Source organism: Acanthisitta chloris, unplaced genomic scaffold, assembly GCF_000695815.1.
Source record: "Acanthisitta chloris isolate BGI_N310 unplaced genomic scaffold, ASM69581v1 scaffold8010, whole genome shotgun sequence".
NCBI lineage: Eukaryota > Metazoa > Chordata > Aves > Passeriformes > Acanthisittidae > Acanthisitta > Acanthisitta chloris.
The window spans coordinates 43,616-62,935 of NW_008651074.1; the positions used below are offsets into that span (position 1 = coordinate 43,616).

Consider the following 19,320-nt stretch of genomic DNA (forward strand, 5'->3'; position numbering starts at 1 on the left):
GAATTCTGCTTTTCTCCCATATCCTTCATCTGTTTTCTGTCATGTGTGACTGTAAGCAATTTGGGGCAGAGGCTGATTTTCTTGCTTGGCACACTTCTAGCAGACTTGAAATGCTACCACAATATGCATAACAACAACATGGACAGAAAAATCATACTTAAGCATTAGAAATGGTTTCTACACATTTAATAAATTTAAATAGCTCTTGTAAAAATCTTTCTGTTCTAATGCAAATCAGGTACATGAGATTTGCCTGAGGACAGAGCTAAAATAAAGTAATACTGTGGGCACCTGGTCTTCTGAGTTTTCATAACCATTAATACCTCATTTTGGATGACCTTTTCACCTACTGGGGAAGCTCATATTCAGACAATCTTGTGCTAAAAAGGCACATTTCACAGAATCACAGAGTCAGTTAGGTTGGACAGGACCACAGTGGGTCATCTGGTCCAACCTCCCTACTCAAGCAGGGCCAGCCTAGATCACATGGCTCAGGATTGTATCCAGATGGTTCTTAAATACCTTCAGTGAGGGAGAATCCACAATCTCTCTGGACAATCTGCCCTCTTTCCATCTCTCCTAGACTGTAAGGAGCAGAGAAGTAAAAGCTTACCTGTATACCCAGTTTTACAAACACAGTTGAAGCTTCCTGGGAAGTTCTGGCAGGCAGCACCGTTTCTGCATGGGTTGGAAAGGCACTCGTTGACGTCCCTCTCGCAAGCCATGCCAGTGAAACCCTCTGGGCAGCTGCAGGAGAAGCCTCCCACCAAGTTGTGGCAAGTGCCATCGTTGTGGCAGGGGGAAGGGAGGCACTCGTCAATGTCCGTCTCGCACAGACTCCCATCGTACCCTGGCATGCACCTGCACACGAAGGGCCGGAGGGGCTCGTTGGCCACGATGATGACAGGGATGCTCTCGTGGGTCTTCAGAGCTGGACCCACTGCCAGCCTCCTCAGGCAGCTCCCTCCATTCTGGCAGGGGCTCTGCAGGCACCAGTCATGGTCCACCGCCTCGATCCGCACCCCACTCTGGCGGAAGAGGACATCCTTGATGCTCTCGAAGAAGGTGGCCACGCCACTGGGATTCACATACTGGTTGTTGCCACGCTTGATGGCTGCCATCAGGAAGGTGTGGTTGCTCTCCTCATACAGCCCATAGAGCTGGATGGCAGTGCCCAGCCCCGTCAGCTGGGAGCTGGCGATGCGCAGGAAGTGGAGATAGTGGTTGGTCAGGAAATCCCTCACACTGTGGGCACTCAGGCGAAGGAGGATGCTGCTGTCGATGGTGGTGTTGCTGAAGCCTGTGAAGAAAATCCTGACACTGCTGGTGACAGCACCATGTAACCCATCATTGCTGAGGACAGCCAGGTCAAACGTGCCATCTGTGGATCTTGCCTGTGAGTGCAGATCACAGGTACCCCCAGGAATGCTGAAGAGGCTGGTGACTCCTGAGGTGAGGGAGCACTGGAAACTGTCTAGCACATCTGGATCTTGTGGCTTTACGTTGCCCAAAATTCCACCTGGGAAGAGGTTGCCATAATAGTGAACAAAGATTTCTACAGTTCTGGGCTGAGACGGGTTGTCGTTTTGGTCTATTACCCTGATCTGGACCGTTCCTGTGGAAGACATCTGAGGAATGCCAGAGTCTCTTGTAATCACTGACAGGTAGAAATCACTGATTTGCTCCCTGTCAATCTCCCTTGTCGTCGTTAGAACACCAGCAGTGCTGAGGCTGAAGTAGCTTGTTGCAGGACCAGTGCTGAGCAAGTAATATGTAAAAGGACCTTGGTTGGGAGGGAGATCAGGATCCGATGATTGAAGCGTCATCACAAGAGTTCCTGCACGGTTATTCTCCATGACTTCTCCTTGGCTGGTGGACAAGGTAGGGCCATTGTCATTGATATCTTCCAAAGTTACCAATAAAGAGGCACTTCCTGTAGCAGATGGTGCTCCTGAATCTATGGCCAGCACAGACAGGTTGTAGACAGGCAGTGTTTCTCGATCCAGCTCTGCAGTGACGGTCACCTGTCCTGTCTGTGGGTTGATGGAAAAGGCACTGTTGTCATTGCCAGACCCAATGAAATAGGAAAACCTGCTCCAGCTAGGGACAGAATCTGAATCAAAGGCACTCACGAACGTGACATGGGTGCCTGGAGGAACACCCTCGCTGATTTGTATATTGTAGGTTCCCAAGGTGAAAACAGGAGGATCGTTGGCATCCAGGATCGTGATATTAACAGTTACTTCATCTATATCTGCACCACGAATGCTCCCCAAATTTTTTGCAAGGACTTTCAAAGAGATTCTTTCTTCTTTTTCTCTGTCAAGAGGTCCTGAGACATAGATTTGACCACTTTTCTCATCTATCTGGAAGCCCTTCTTTCTGCTGTTGCCAAAGATGAGGTAGTGGACTTCTCCATCCATTCCCATATCACGATCACTTGCAAATACTTCACCTACAGCAGTACCTTTGGAGGCTGCCTCTGAAACCTCAAAATAATAAAGCTTGGACACAAAGCGGGGCACATATTCATTTGTCCCTTCTAGCTGGATGTTGACAGTAGCAAAGCTGCACCTCTCTTCATCTGGAACATTGAAAGCCTTTACTGTTAAATGGTAACTTTGCTTTGTTTCATAATCTAAAAATCCCTGGGTGGTGATCGTTCCCGTATTGGGGTCAATGACAAAGAGGTCACTGTCTGAGGACTGAATAGCATATGCAATCACAGCATTAGGTCCAGAGTCAGCATCAGTGGCGTTTAAACAAATAACAGTTGTCCCACTGGGGGCATTTTCTAACACATGGGGAAAGTAGTCCTCGGGGCTGAATGCTGGAGAGTTATCATTCACATCAATGACATTAACAGTGACACTGCAGTAGCCTGTTCTGGACACCCATCCTCCATCCGTGGCAGTAACAACCAGCTCGTGCTTTTGGCATAACTCAAAATCAAGTGGTTTTGCTAGTGTCAGTGTACCAGTAGTTGTATTAATCGCAAAGATTCCAGCTTCATTTCCAGAGGAAATGTTGTATCTGATTAATCCATTCATAGCAGCATCCCTGTCTCGTGCTGAAACTGTTCTGACCACTGTTCCAACAGAGTGACTCTCTGGGATAGTAACACTCATGCGGCTTTGGGAAAACTCAGGTGTATGGTAATTTTCTTCCGTTACTACTATTTCAACAGCTACCTCAGTGGAGAGTGGAGGATTACCTTTATCCTTGGCTTTCACTTTAAACACAAAGTTTTTGTTCAAATCAGCCATTAGTGAGGATGACACAGAAATCCAGCCTGTACTCTTGTCCAGTCTGAATTTATTAGTTTTGCTCTCATCAGAGATAAAGTACTCCACTTCAGAATTCAGGCCAAAGTCCTTGTCATCCACTGCAGTGACTTTAAGCAAATTTGTGCCAACCCTCACGTTCTTAGTAACAGGAGTGAAATATTTAGAAGCAAGGAACAGAGGTGCATTGTCATTGCTGTCTACGATGTTGACGGTGACGGTTGTCTCACTCAGTAATGGGGGACTGCCTCGGTCTGAAGATGTAACAATGAAGCTGTGCCTGTTGATGTTGACATTGCTTGAACCACTGGAGTTTTGGTACCTTAAATATTGCTTGTTGAAAATTTCCCCTGTGGTTGCATTAATGCGGAAGAACTCAGACTGGGATTTTATGAAGTAGAAGACTTGGCCATTTGATCCTTCGTCTGGATCGGTGGCTGAAACCTGTGTGACCTTTAACCCAATCCCAGGAAGCTCGGGGCACTCCAGGTAATAGGACGGCTTTGTAAATCGTGGGGCATTGTCGTTGACATCCATGACAAATATGGTGACATCTGTGCTCACTGTCCACCCAGAGTCATGCGCAGAGACCCTGATTCTGTAGCGGTCGGTGTCTTCCCTGTTTAGTGGTCTGCTGATGGTGATGACCCCAGTGCTAGGATTTATGGTAAATGGGAGACTCGTATCTCTTATGGAATACCTGCTGACTGCATTCACTCCAATGTCTTCATCCGATGTTGTGACCCGGGTTACTGTAAATCCTAGAGGTGCATTTTCAGGCACAGAAGCACTGAATATCTGGGAAAATCTCGGAGCATTGTCGTTTTCATCTAAAATATTAATGATAACTTTGACAGTCGTGCTCTGAAGTGGAGTGCCTTTATCTGAAGCTCTTATGGTTAGTGTGTATTGAGACAGTTTCTCCCTGTCCAAGGGCCTGAGACTTCTGATCTCACCAGTGGCTCGATTGATACTGAAACTATTTTCGGTGTTCCCCTCAATGATTTCATAATTTAGCTGTCCATTTAGCCCACTGTCCCTGTCAACGGCAGCCACTGTCAGTATTTTCCGTGGGGACAGGTTCTCTGCTATTTCTGCAATGAAGGGATCTTGCTCAAACTCTGGCGCATTATCATTGACATCTATCACTGTTACTTCCAGTTTTTTGTACGAGGAAAAGGGAGGAAAACCTGTATCCCTGGCCTCAATCCACACCACATATTTCTGTATGGCTTCAAAATCTAAAGCCCTTCCGACAGAAAGCTGTCCTGTCACCTGGTCCACCACAAAGGTATTGCCCAGGTTACCACTGGCAATGTAGTAAGACAAGGAGCCTCCTCTGGCTGAAGATCCAGAGACGGTGGTGACAAGGGTACCAACTGCTTGGTTTTCAGGGAATGTGAAGGTCTCCTGATCTGCCTGAACACGAGGGAATTCAGCTTTGTTCACAAACCTCACAGTGACAGTGGTAGAGTCTGTCTTGGGGTACCGCCCACCGTCCCTCACGTGAACAGAAATGGTGACTTCGGACTCTCCTGCCAGTGGGTTTGCAGCCAGGATTGCCCCTCTTGCTGGATCAATGTGGAATTTCTCAGAGTTTTTCCCCATGAGGGAATAATGGAGCTCGGCATTGGAACCAGCATCTGCATCGGTGACAGTCACAGCAAACACAAATGAGCCTGAAATGGAGAACAAAGTTAGGTCAGTCCTTCAATGAATGCACCAATGGCAGAAAACATGATGCCAGCTTTTCACTCGGAAGCACATCCTGGAGCACTATGCTCTTCCTTATATTGCTCCAAAAATGAACTGTTTTTTTCACAACATGGTAAGTTCAACAAAGGGCAGGTGAGTTTGTGAGTCAGCAAGGCGTGCACACAGCCAAAAATGTGGGTCTGAAAAGCAGGACACTGCATTCAGAGCTCAGTGAGTCCATTGGAAAAAAGACCTGCAACCTTTTGGAAGCCTGACATCATCCTTCTAGAACATTCACATGATGAAATCCATAAACCTAGTAAGATTGAACACTCCTTTTCCCCCACTAATATCTTCTGATTCTCAAAGAGTATTCCAAGGGCAGTAACTAGCAGGACTGCATTTTTAAAAGCTGGTCCTCTGAGAAAGAGGTAAAATGGAAATACAAAACTATTGCACACTAGTACAACAACATGAATATATTCAGACATTTCATGTCTTTTGAATTTATGCCTCGCAATGAGCTGGACTATTGGGCACCATTTGCATTGACCTCTATATTTGCCCATCTGCAAGGAGAATCCTTTCTCACCAGACTTTAAAGATCTAAGGACAGCATGTCTTTCAAATCTGACACTGTCCAACCAATTTGCAGAATACTCTATTGATGCTTTACTGGTACTGAAATTTGCAAAAGACTGACTCCTGTACAGAAATCATGTTGTTTTCAGCCTCTTAAGGCAAAATCATTTACAGGCCGGAATGACTTTGACAGCATCCCCCTAAAACTATAGTTCATGTCATTATTTGTCATGTGCAGTAATTTGTACTCCAAGGGCAGGAATATTAGACAAGAACAGTATTCAAACCCATGTGAGAAATGGGACAGGAAGAAATGAAGATTTTTTGCTTCAGTTCCACAAATTATATTATTAAATATTTTTATTACCAGTTCTTCTTTTAAACTCGATTGAAAAATAACAAGGAAATGAAACTTTTTCCTTCAAAATTTACACTAGCTATTCTGTGATTCAAATGAAAGCAAAGGTTTTGATCAAGTTATGAGGGTTTGCTCTTGGGGTTTTTTTCTGGAAAAGTTATTTCAGATGCTACATTCAACTGCACTAAAGATGTTGTTTGCTTTGTTTTAAATAGGTGCCATGCCTGCTAGCAACGTCATTGTCAACAGCCTCTCAAAACAAAGTGAAAAGATTTTAACATTTCCTTTTATAAAAGAAAGTTGTAAATAAAAAAGTGCATTCATCCCAAGGTTTTTGCTAACTTAAAAACAGAGTAAACATAGCTTAGGCTTTCTCTCTGTTTCTAGTTATAAGAGATTTCATACAAAAAGCATCCAGAAAGATATTGCCAGAAAACATCAGTTCCACCTCTGTGCATTCCTCATTAAAAGCCCTTAAAGAAATACCCCAAAAAGAACCAGACAAAATCACTGTACCCTAGTCAGAATACACCACGATTCACCAATGCAATAATAAAACAATTTCATAATGTTGTTCTGGAAACAGGGAAGAATTGCAAACAAATTCATTCTTCCATAAAAAGGAGAAGTATTTGCAATTGTTTAAAATTTAGAGAGAAAACCCAAGACATGGAAATAAGCCTTTTTATTTTTTTTCTTTTAAAGGAAAATTTGTTTTGTAAACCATTTGTCTTGGAATTCTTTTTGCAGGCATCACATATCCATGTATGTGTATGCATGTGAAAACACAGCATTGCTGACTCCCACAGCCAACCTCTCCAACCACAGTTTGCTGAATTTGTGGCAATACAGTGATCATGTTAGAAAATCCTTTTACTGTTTTGAGCTAGTAGAGGTCCTGGTATTAGTTAATTTTAAATCTTGAAAAAAAATCTCAAAATAGCAGAGTCTTTCACTAAACTCCATTCTCATGTAAATACACATATTCTCCTTTATTTCCCCTTGCATTGCCAATTTGGCAAATAGAAAATATTAGAAATGGGTAAGTTAAAAATACTAATGTATTTATTTATCAGGTTTGTTTAAATATCAGCTGAATCAGAAATGAACTCCTGTTTTGAGTGAAGTCACTTCTATTTGGGTGTAGGCTTCACAAAAGAAGGTTGCTGCTTGGCTTTACTTTTATTTTAATTCACTGCTTGGTTCAAGGAAAGGCAACATAATTAACATCTGGTATAGATATGGCCTTTCTGGAAGAGGTTGTCAAAATCCTCTTTAACAATTGCTCAGGGTGGAAAATGAACATCTACACTCTGAGGAGACTTTTAGAAATAAAGAGGCTATTGTCTTCCTAACCCTAGCAAAAGAATTTCTTCACTTGTTTGAGTGGGTGCTCATTCACACCATGTCTACTTTACATAACTGTATGAACATAATTGAATTTGGATGGAAGGAACTGATTTAAAAAAAATTGCTAAATTGTGGTTGATACATTGAGCCTTGATGTTCCTCATTCCCATGCAACATGATGATAACAATACCAGGAAAATAGCTGCGGAGGAACATCTCAAAAACATTTCTTGTGGCACAGCTTTGTATTTCATTCAGATGTTGCCCAGAGAAGCTGTGCCTGCCCCATCCCTGGAAGTGTTTAAAGCCAGGCTGGATGGGGCTTTGAGCAACCTGGTGTAGTAAATGACATCCCTGCCTATGCCAGGGTCTTGGAACTAGATGATCTTCAAGGTCCCTGCTAACCCAAACCATTCTATGTTTATGCAATCTGAAGCATCTCAAGCAGTGCCAGGGATCAGGTTACCTGAAGTGGTAGGTGATGGGACATGGGTGACATAGGGATGGTGTTGAAACTTGGGTGGGTTGTCATTCACATCAGCAACAGAGACGAGGACACTGGTGGAACTGGAGAGAGCCCTGGGGAAGCCTCCATCACTCGCCACCACCACCAACGTGTAGTTCTCCCTTGCCTCTCGATCGAGGAGAGCACTGGTGATGATTTGTCCTGTAGATGGGTTGATTGTGAATTGTGAATTGCCACCAGTAAGCCTATAGCTGTTTGAAAGAAAAACCAAGCAAAAAAAATTTGGTTAGTATTTCAGAATGCATCCTGCTGCCTTAAGATAATGACTATTTTCTGTACTCTTCAGTATCATCCTGATGGGTATCAATAGCCAAATTTTCTTCTGTCCATCTCTCTTCGGTTTTTTAATCTTCCATATTTCAAGGCCTGTAATACATGACATTTCTGGGGATTTTCAAGCATAGTTGCTTAACACAGATTTCTAATACATGATTAGTTGTCTGAACCTTTGGATTTGGAGATACAGTTGGACATACTCTCAAAACTGCCTACTAGAGGCATCTTCTAGTACTGACTTCCCTGGGCAATGCACTAAATGTTACTCCAAAAGGCTGATGTACCTCTTAACTGAATTGGAAGAACATAATTAGGAAAAGTGCTATTTTCTGAAAGAAAAGGATGACAGTTTGACAAAACAAGGATTTACAATTCATTTTGTTTCCTGATACTGAGCTAAGATTTGGCTTAGCTCAAGATTTCAATGTTGATTCATAGTAATTCATAGCAAATGAATAATCACAGAGCTATGTGAACAGAGACTAATTGGGACCAGAATTTGACCCTTGGTTAGTGTATGTGTACGTGCACACATCCCTGTGTGTGTACAAAGATGTGATTTGATAAGAACTGACTGTGTGCTTACTGCAGCACATCGTGTGGGCTACCTCTGGCTTCCTAGCACAGTGAGCTTGCCCTTTCTCTTGGAATGCTTACCCAGCTTGTGTTCGTACAGAATGAAACTCAAATATATATATATGTAGCACTGGGCTGTATTTTTAAAGGCAGTTGGTTAATATTACATGTTTTATTAATTCAGGTAATGGATTTTGACAAAACAAAGGTAGCAAAAACTGGCTCAAATGAACAATTCTCATACTCAATATTATAACCCAACACAGCTGTGATTAGCCCTGCTCCTTCAGAGAAGTCTAGTACAGTGCAGGAGCAGCTTTTTTTGAGGTATACAACTCTATGAAAGATTTAGAAGAAAGTGGCTTTTATGAAAGAGATTAATATTCCTATCTTCACCTCTTGAAAACGAGAACAGGTTATGACAGCAATAACACCACAGCCCAGAAGCTGTGCTGAGAGGACTGAGAGCCAGCCTGTGTAATAAGTTATGGCAACTTCTCCTGCTCAGTCATTAATCTCTGCACAACACCATGAGCATACTTTAATTGCTTAATTATGATATAATATGATGGCCATATGTAATTATTCTCCAGCCATAGCAATGTGCATCTAGGATGGAAAAAATGTGCACAAAGCCTAAAGCACCGTTTAAATCTCCCTAAATAGCAGCAGCATGGGCACATTTCAGCTGTGATTTGCAATGCTTTAAACCTGTGTGAGGTGTTGCAGAAGACAGAGACTTTGTCTTCTGTATTTCCACATATATATAATGGGAGATTATATATAATGGAGAGATACTATGGAAATATTTATTAAAAAAAGAGGAAATAATAATGACATACTAGATTTGTCATAAGATACTCTGAGTTATATCTGAGTACAAGTGCATGCAAACCAACTGGACAATGTAAATGTGTCTCAACCTCCTCAAAACCCAAAACAAAACCCTCAGAAACTTTGTGATAATTGGCATAAAAGGAATTTGAGCCAAGCACTCAAAATCTGCCCTTTTTCCTACGCATCTGTGCTGACTCCTCTTACGTATACTACCTCTAACAAGAGTGCATTGCTGTTTACAACCTCATCATCACTCTCCTTTAATGACTTCACAGGTTATCGCTAGAAGAGAAAAAGAGTTGGCACATATGGACAGGTAATAGTTTTGCAGAAGATTAACCACTTCTTGCACAACACAGCACATTTTTTGACTTTACATGAAAATCGTATGTATTATTTTTGGAAACCAAAGGTTTAATTGTGAAACAGAATCTAACAAGACTGAAAAGGAGTTCTGAGTGCTCAACACCTCTGACAAGACGACCTTACATGTTCTGGTCCCTCTGGTTTTCGCCAGTTTCGTAATACCAATCATATTTCAAGATCTACTTTAAATGCTGAATCTGGACAAATTCTGTCCAAGACAAACCAAGTCTGTTCCTGAGTCTAAAAAGTGTAAAACAAAACATGAAAACATTTTTAATAGCTACTCATGAAGGGAAAAATAATATTTTTATCAACTAATTTTATGATGAGGTACTGAGTGAATGACAAAGACTAATGGCAGAGATATAAAAGCCAGTTAACCACACTAAAGAAATCTGAGAGCACTCTGATAATTTCCAATTATGGGATGCAAATATTACAATCATTCATGCTTTGCATGGAATTCTTTCTCCTACAGGAGCCTGCCAGAAATTGTTCCTTATCCTAAGAGTGACTAGAATTAAAAGCTTCATTGTTTCACAATTTAATAAATAGCAATTTTGGATGATTTTCAAATATTAAAAGATGCTTAAACATCAAGTTCCTATTTTTGGCTTGGAGTTACTTGGAAATAAAATATTACAGAATTTTTTATACACTTACTTTGCCATTACATAGTTCTGTTTTATTTTACTTCCTTTCTTTAAAGAAAGTGACAAGCACAGGGACATTCTTATGCACTTTGGTGAATGAACTGAGGTGAAATAACAAAAGTAATTAAAGAAGCTACTTTATATCCTGTTTTGTAAGTTTGAAAACAGTGATGCAGGTGTTGCAGTCACAATAATGTGATGAGATCACCTACATATCCTTCTGATTAATAACTTATATGAATCTGCTTTGTATTCCATTCACAATGTATCAGTTCTCAGTGGATAATCTTCAGCTTGTCACTGCCAATCAGCATCTTCATTACTCTTGTCTGTGAAACTGGGAGTGTTCAGCCCAGCACCCAGCTAACTTCCATCAACTGAGCTCTGCAAACCATTTGGCATTTAGAGCAAAAAAAACAAATTCTGACTTTTTACTCTTTTTCTGAAAGGCATAAACTTTATTCCTCAGCTTGTGTAATTTCCATGCCAAACTGAAGACATTAATTGACCCAAAATTTACACAAGGAACGTGTTGGCTTCCAGTGAAAATTGCTCACTCCATGAAAAGGTGTGAATGCAGCAGCAAGGCAGGTGCAGGTGCAAGTTATACTCTTTCGCTTTTCACTTTGTAAAATGCTAAAATAACTCTGCAACTCTACTTGTCCTTATAGTTCCACAAGCCAATAAAAAGAGATACTTGCCAAAGTAATTTAGTTACACACATTCAGCTGTCCTTTTGTGTCTTACAGCTTTAAGGCACATTGGTGAGGGACACTAGAGCAAAATAATCTTCAGGGAAGGTATGAGGCAGTATTACATAGGGCAACAGTAATCGACCTACCTAATAACAGCATTTGTAGAAGCATCAGCATCTGAAGAGTTTACGAGCAAAATATCTGTCCCCGTAGGAGCATCCTCCGGAACAGTGGCAGAATACATGTTAAAGGCAAATGTGGGGACATTGTCATTGACATCATCCACTGTGACAGCAATGGTTCCAGTGCCAGTGAGGGCAGGAGATCCTGCGGGAGAGGGGGATACAAAGTGCTAGAGGTTACAAATACCAGCATGCTAATCGGAGGTCTGCCATCCCTGATTTAAAGCTGAGTGCTTGAGCATGTCACAGTTCACAGAGCAAGAAAGCCAGTTCAACACAGAGCACAGGGTCAGGTTTGCTTCAAAGGCATCTTGACATAAAGTACAAGTTGTGAAAGACAAAAAAAAAAGAAGTTGCTATTTTTTCTTGCTCCAGCTAATTCCAGAAATATTTTGCAATACAAGCTCAGTGGAAAAAGATGGTCTTGGAACTGCTCAGAAGCCTTCCTGTAACAATTAGGACCAATTTGAAGATGTGGTTGACTTTCCTATTTCTCTAGGAGAAGACCTTCAAAGGTGGCACACTGACAGACGTCAAGACTCCAGCCCTCAATTTATTTATCCACAGAACAAATAGAGTGGAAACAGTGGCAAAACCCAGATTTCCGCATGGCTTTTCCACTGCCGGTCGCACCCCTGACCTGGGAAGACCTTCTCAGAGTGGGTGAGAAGTTTGCATAGTCTACGACCCTGTTCAGACTCATTTTCTCCATGGAAGCAACCATCTATAGCAGCAAATAATGCTCGCTCCGATGGGATAGTGGCTTACGGGAAATTGGACTGAACTTATTTAACCTACGGCTTTCATCCTCCTTGTTATTCTAAGCTTAACTCTGATGAGCAGCAATGAGCAAGAAATAGCATGTTTACTCATGGGCAATCTCTCAGTATTTATTCTCTTAAGCTTTTCCTTTGTCAAATCCCAAAAAAAAGACAATGAAGAGTTTTACAAGTTCATGTTAGTTTTGTCAGTCCATTACACTTTTTTTTAGCCAAGAATCAGCAAGAGATCTTCTGCTAACCAAATTCTTCACTGAGGGTCTCTGAAGAAAAGGGATTAGTCCTGTCTTTGACTGCATAAGTGGTACAAGGAAAAAGTGATAGTGTAGCATAAAACACATGAGTTACTGCCCATTTTACTCAGAAGTCTGTTTTACCCAAGACTGCTTCACTTTCCCCTTCAATCTCAGATACAACAACTCAATATTTGCTGGACTGGGAAAAAAGCAACGATAATGAAATGCTTTGGGCCAGAGACTGGTTGAGTCCTTGCCGTGAGGAAAGCATATTACATGGAGCTGTCATTTGATGGAACACAGGCAGCCCTGTGTGACTGCCCTAGTCCTTCCAACCCAGCAGATGATCGGGTCGCTGCTATCCAAGGTTATTGCTGGAGCTCAACCTTAGGGCTGGGAAGGAGGCAGGCTCTGCTCTTGGGTCTCATCTGCTCCTGGCAAGGGCTCCAAATACAAAGCTCTTATATAAGAGAAGAAATAATGACCCATTTTCTCACGTTAACCCTTGCAGGTCAAAGAAGCACCACACTGCATCACAGGAAGAAACAGAGCAGCTTCTGCACGGGAAGGAGGTTTTTGACCACAAAAGGATTCAAAGTAACTTGGTTTAATGCACAAATGGGCTGAATGTCAGAGCTGCCAATTGAAAGGCCTCATAAATCTCACAAGGCTGATTTTGAAGCTTGCTGATCAGATGGGACAGATCACAACACCAAGAAAAGAACGTGCAAGAAGTATAGGTTTCATTCCACGGCCGCACACAATAGAGGCCTTTCTCTGTGCTAGTCTGAGGTAATTCATTCTGCCAATTAATACACTTTCAGCCAGGAAGGTTACATTAAGGCAGTAAGTCTGACTCATTTTTTAGCCATTTTTCCCCCCTCCTGATTTTGTCATTTAGCCAAACGCATATAGATAGAAAAACCTGCAAAAGTGTTCTTGATTGCTGAAATATTGCCTGAGAAGTGTTTATTATTACTGCATTAAAAGAAAGAGAGTCCTCAGCGGCATTTGCCGTGTGTGTCATCAAGCTCTGGCCTTCCAAACACATTTTATTGACATTCATCTCGCAGCTAATGAAATGAAAAGTTGAAAGTTGTAAAGTTTTGCAGGTGATTAAACAATTTATACATAATTCAGAAACTAATCTTGGGCAAGGCACATTCAAAGAGCATCAGTGATGCAATTCAGCCTGGAAAAGAAAGCTAGCTCACAGCTAAAACCTGAAACTCATTGTTTTAAATGAATTTGCTCAGACAAAGCTGATGCCAGAAAATTTATTCCATTGATTTAGTCCCAAAAATGAATGGAGGTAGCAGTGTCTTTAGTGGTAACCCAAGCCTGGGGTGGTGGGACTGGCTGAAGTACAGCTCTGCAGGCTGGCCCAGGGACACCAGATGGAATAGCTCCTTAAGGGCTATAGATATTCTCTTGCTCAGGGTTACACAGACACCAGCAACTTTGCACTCAGCAGCTTGACTTCAACCAGCCCTGGCTCTCTTTTCTCTTCAAGGAATCTGCATTTTTAGGGTACCAAACAAACAAATGCTGCAAGGATCAACTCCCAACCCTCTCCTCAGTCTTCTCTATATTCTGTGCCCTTATTCTCCAATTCCACTTCCTATCTGGAAGTGTCTACAAGGCACCATACAGTGCAGTATGGGCACATGTGTATGAGCCTCAGAGAAGTGAATATACCAGCCAAGGTTGAGTGCCATACTAATGCAAATAGCCAGGTTGACATAAGTAACCCAGACCTCACTCAACACTGGCTTGTGGCCGCATTGTGCTCACAGAAGCATCCCAGAGGTCCAATATTAATTCACATCCCAAGTCACTGCTCTTCGGTTCAAAACCCCAAACCTTTCTCATCTTACTCAGATGGAAAAAGTCATGTATTTACATTGGTTTCCTGTCTATGCAGTTATCCAAAATATGTTTTTTTCCCCTAAGTAAAAATATCACGTCCACAAATTTACTCCTTTATTATATTACACCAAAAGATAAAGTTGCAATTTCACAGAGAGTCCTCAAAAGCTTTTATTCGCTTGAAATTAAATCACTAGCTCACATTTCTGCAGTGACTGAGAAATATAAGAAGAGGAAATTACAAATGAAGTAATTTCATATGGAAAAGAAATAGCTTGGGGCCAAATTCTACCGTCCTCAGTGAACCTCCAGTGAAAGTTGTGCTTGCATAAGGACCACAGAATTTGGCCCTTGGTAATAAGCAGGTTTCATAAAATGTACATGTCATATTTGTGGTGAGAGAAGTAGTTTCCATGGTCAGGCTGAGTTCCCAGATTTCTTAGATTTGCTTCGATAGCAAATCTTCCCCGAGTCAGTTCTTACTGTGCTACAGCATCACCCCTATTTTCTTCAAACTGCACTTAATATTTTGCATAAATAAGTGCAGCAAATTTTGTGTAAATTCTGCAATATTAGCCAAACACTCAAGATGATCCCAAACTGTTCTTAATAACCCAGACATGTTACAACCTCAAACTGCTGTACACAGCCTCTGAGTACTCTTACAAACAGCCCTGAGGACTAAAACCGCAGAGAAACTTACACTTTTCCCTTAGTAAACTTGCATAAAATTTCTAACAATTTTTCATGACAGTCTGAACTATTTTTCAGCAGAAGCAGCAATTATTTCTTTGTCAAAGCCTTCATTTAGAGCATTGTTCTATGTTACACTAGCAAGTACTTTTTCAAATACCAAAATACCATGTCTCACAGAGGCTTAGGAAATCCATGTTGGAAAAAAAGTTTTCTAGAAGGATGGAGGAATGAAAGAACCACCAAATGATGAAAAACCAGAGAACATAAAGTTAACTATGTGAACTAAATGGAAGAGATTGGATTGACTGTTCCTGTTCAGTGAGTATCAAATCTTAACATTTCAAAGAGGATGACATTAATATATCGTTATTATTCTGAATTTCCCATCTCTGTGTGCTGTGCTCTGTCTCTATGAACTGAACAGTTTATTTTCTAGGTGACAGCTGTACATATACATTAAGCAGACAGTCCCACAAATGTCCACACGTCACTGTTGAAATAAAGATTAACCTGGGATAGTGTCAAAATAGTAACACTAAGTTCAGGAGGAAAATTGCTTCCCACGGATGTTCTTCCAAAAATTCAAACTTTTTTTGCTTACATCTGCAAGTAAACATGTGTCTGGGGATGAAGAGAAGGAGCAGACCTTGGGAGCCTGCTCCTTGGAGGCCCGTGGTGGAGGATGAGTTACAGGGGGAGATTATGAGAGGCCACCTTGGCCTTGGCCAGCACTGGGCTCTGGTTCCCCTCTCTCCGTGGGACATTTAAGGAGGTGACAAAAGAAACAGCCATGGGGGATGTGGGGCAGGCAGGCAGTAGCACTGGGACAGGGTCTCTCTTCTCCCAGCAAGATGGGATTGGCAAAGAACTACAACCAGGTTTTCTGCCCCATTCACCACTGCTTGTTTGTGGCTGATCACCACAGAAAATATGATGATATTTGCAATTTGTCAGCTTAACGTAGACCTCTCAATTTTTTCCTCTCCCCATCCAGGAGAAGGGGGATGAAAAATACTGGCTACGTGCAGCAATACAAGTAGAAGAAAGGAAATGAAATGCAGGAAGGTGACAGTGGGGAGGAATATCATTTAACCTGACAATTTTTACTTTTCAAATGCTATGTAACCAGTAAAGAGAGGACAGTATACATTTCTGGATGAATTCATCTTAAATCACTCTCCTAACTTGTGCTAATGCTTCTAAGCCACAAAGTCATCCACCAGGGATGCACCTAAAGATTGCTTTTGCTTTCACCTTGGTCCGCCCCTGCCCCTTTGGAAGAAGGGAGCAACATCCACAAATACATGGCACTGTCTGCTCTGGTGTATGTTCAGCTCGTCCCATCACAGCTGGACACCAGGATGAGTGAGAAAAGATCAGAGTACTTAGCAGACTGAAGCAGTGAGAGAAAACCATGGAAGGAAACTTGCAAAGCCATTTAAGTTCATCAAAAAAGCTCAGGAAAAGATGCTGCTATTGTGAATTATCTTGGCTGTGTGGTACTGTATGGCTCACAGAAAAATTTAGGAGTAGGAGATCATGTTCAGCACACTGTTAAGGAATACATTCAGTGCAGATGGCTCGGTGTGAAGCTACAGTGCAAGCCACGGGTTGAGCTCTGGGCGGAGGAACCCTAGGCAAGAGGCTGTGAACTGCTGACCCTTTACACAGCAAAGGGCACAGGGACCAGTGGCACAACCAGGCAAATGGACACTGAGAGACACAGCAGGAGCCAACGACTCCCAGACTTTCCTATCCTTAGATTGTGAGGGGATAAAAGTCAAGGGGTTCCTTTGTTGGGGTCTCTTCTTGGAGACACCAGCTTGAGCTGTTAGTCTATTATTTTATTTTGTTATTTAGTTTGCACTGTGGTTAAATTATTTTAAGGATCTGGTCATCCAGGCAAATGGACACTGAGAGACACAGCAGGAGCCAACGACTCCCAGACTTTCCTATCCTTAGATTGTGAGGGGATAAAAGTCAAGGGGTTCCTTTGTTGGGGTCTCTTCTTGGAGACACCAGCTTGAGCTGTTAGTCTATTATTTTATTTTGTTATTTAGTTTGCACTGTGGTTAAATTATTTTAAGGATCTGGTCATCTGAGACTTGGCTATGTCAAGTCAAAGGATCTGGTCATCTGAGACTTGGCTATGTCAAACCTTGGGTCAAGCCAGTAAAGGAAAACTGTTTTGACTGTGTGAGTGTGGTGTATGTCACTGTGAAGGGTCTTGGGTCCCAGCTCAGATGGTGTGAGAGTGGCTACCTGAGTGGCTCCTGCACGGTCAGACAGGGAAGTTTCCTTAACAGTTTGTATGGCTCATAGCAAAAATTAGAAATAGGAGAATGTGTCCAGCATGACATCCACATATTGCCTGAAGCTTTAATAGCTTCTGGCTCTTGTCTGCACCATGGTTAGCACAGCAGATAGCAAAATGATCATTCCTTTCAGAAACCAGGAACTCCAAGTTTTTGTCAGCATTAAAATATCAAAATTAACTGCTACAAAACTAACAACAAACTTAAGCAAAAAATCTCACAGATACATTTCACTAAAATGAAAAAAAAAAGGAATTAAAATGAAATAAAATGAATCTAAATGACTAATCAAGACTCATACTGCAGGCAGATTACCATGCTTTGTGGTGAATTAAACACATCGTTATCCCAAAAACTGGAGAGCAATTTAACAGAAATGGAATTTTTGCCCCACCGAAATGTGTTGCTTTGCAACAAAGAGGATTTCACTTCTCCAGTCAAACACTCAGTGAATGAGTCCCAGGACTAGAGTTGTATGTGTTATTACAGAACATTAACTTTTTCACTCAAGTAAACAAGGTCTCTCTCACAATAAAGTGGCCAATCTTTCTAAATGCATTTAAATGCAGACAGAGTGTACTGAGCCTCACACAACTGGTGAGTTTAAAGATAAATATGGAGCTAGATTAAGCGAAAAATGCAACTAGTTGGCATTACACTTTGGATTTCTAGTGCACATGAAGCTTGAAGTGGAACATGGATGACTTTAACTTATTTTCCAACAACACAAAAAGAAACTGTGTATGTGAGAAATGAGAAAAAGAAGTAGTTCTTTTTTACAAGATTGCACCACAAATATTCGCCCCAGCTGGGTAGGTCGATTGTGCTTTGTTTTCTTCTTACTCAATTTTTCAACGCAGGCTTTCATGTTAAGTCTTAAAAAAACTGGTGAACCTAGATTCTTTTGAGACAAAAGCTGAAGTAAGTAGCTAATAAACAAAGACAATACAAAACTTAGAAGCCAGCCCTGCACTCAGTCTGTTCAGTGGGTGATGGGTGAGCTCAGACCTTCAAAATTTCTGAGTGTGTCAAATCTGAGTTTTTCCTCATAAGTAGGTACAAAGTAGTAGTTGTTCCCAAAGCTGATTTAACAGAACCCATATTTCAAAACCAAACGGAATGGATAGATAGTTGGGATAGATCTGCACTTTTGCAAGGATTATCTAACAAAAAAGAAAAAGGGTTTTCTGCACTGCATCAGATATTAGAAAAGTCAAAATCCTCCCTCATCTAGCAGCCTAAATAAGCTGGGAGCAAACAGACCTAAATTTGGGAATATAAAAGACATCAAAAGTAAAATAAACAAATCAATCACTCGATGAGTCCAACCTTGTTCCAGCCACACTTAGGCTGATGCATGTGCACAAACACAGATATTCACACCTGTTTTGAGAGAGGAAAAACACCTTTGTCGCAAATAGTGATGCAAGATGGGATCTCTCATCTAGTTCTATCCACACGGGTTTTCAATTTGGATACCAAAACTCCTGACTGACTGCATCCTATGAATTCACTAAGCTTTGCAGCTCCACAGCAGGGGCAACATTACATTGCCATACATTTGATATACTGTTGAAAGAATGGGACTTGCAGGCACACAGAGAGGCAGTTTTAAGTCCTCTGGTATATATGCACATTTCCTTATCCCTGTTCTCTTCCTCTGATCTGGAGGAGTTACCTACGGCTGTTTAGCCAGAGAGGAAAATAAAGCTGTAGCACTGTAACAGACCTGGACCTACTGGAACACAGACACAGGCTGAGAACAAAACAATAAAGCAAAAGTATAGTCTATATTTAGCACAACTTCAAGCTGTTCCATAGAACAATCTCTTTTGGTGTATACACATTATCATAAACATCACTTACACACCTGAAAGATGGTAGAAAATATATTCCTCTACTTTAGCATTTCCCCCCAATGCTGCTTTTGTTTAGTAAATTTTAAAATGAATGAAGGAAAGGCTGGAAGAGTCCTGCTCTGCTGGCCATGGCATAGGCTGGATACAGGGATGCTGACATAAGCAGATGGCAGCGAGTGCCTCGTG

At 41.6% G+C, this 19,320-nt stretch overlaps 1 protein-coding gene across 1 annotated transcript in view; it reads right to left on the reverse strand.

The window, feature by feature from the left end:
• The window catches only part of FAT4 (FAT atypical cadherin 4), a gene marked incomplete at its 5' end in the record, with an annotated part of 131,502 nt that overhangs the window by 23,839 nt on the left and 88,343 nt on the right, over positions 1–19,320 (reverse strand). The window contains 3 exon segments of the mRNA XM_009071562.1: positions 614–4,963; positions 7,736–7,986; positions 11,345–11,525. Coding sequence (XP_009069810.1) covers positions 614–4,963; positions 7,736–7,986; positions 11,345–11,525 — 4,782 coding nt within the window.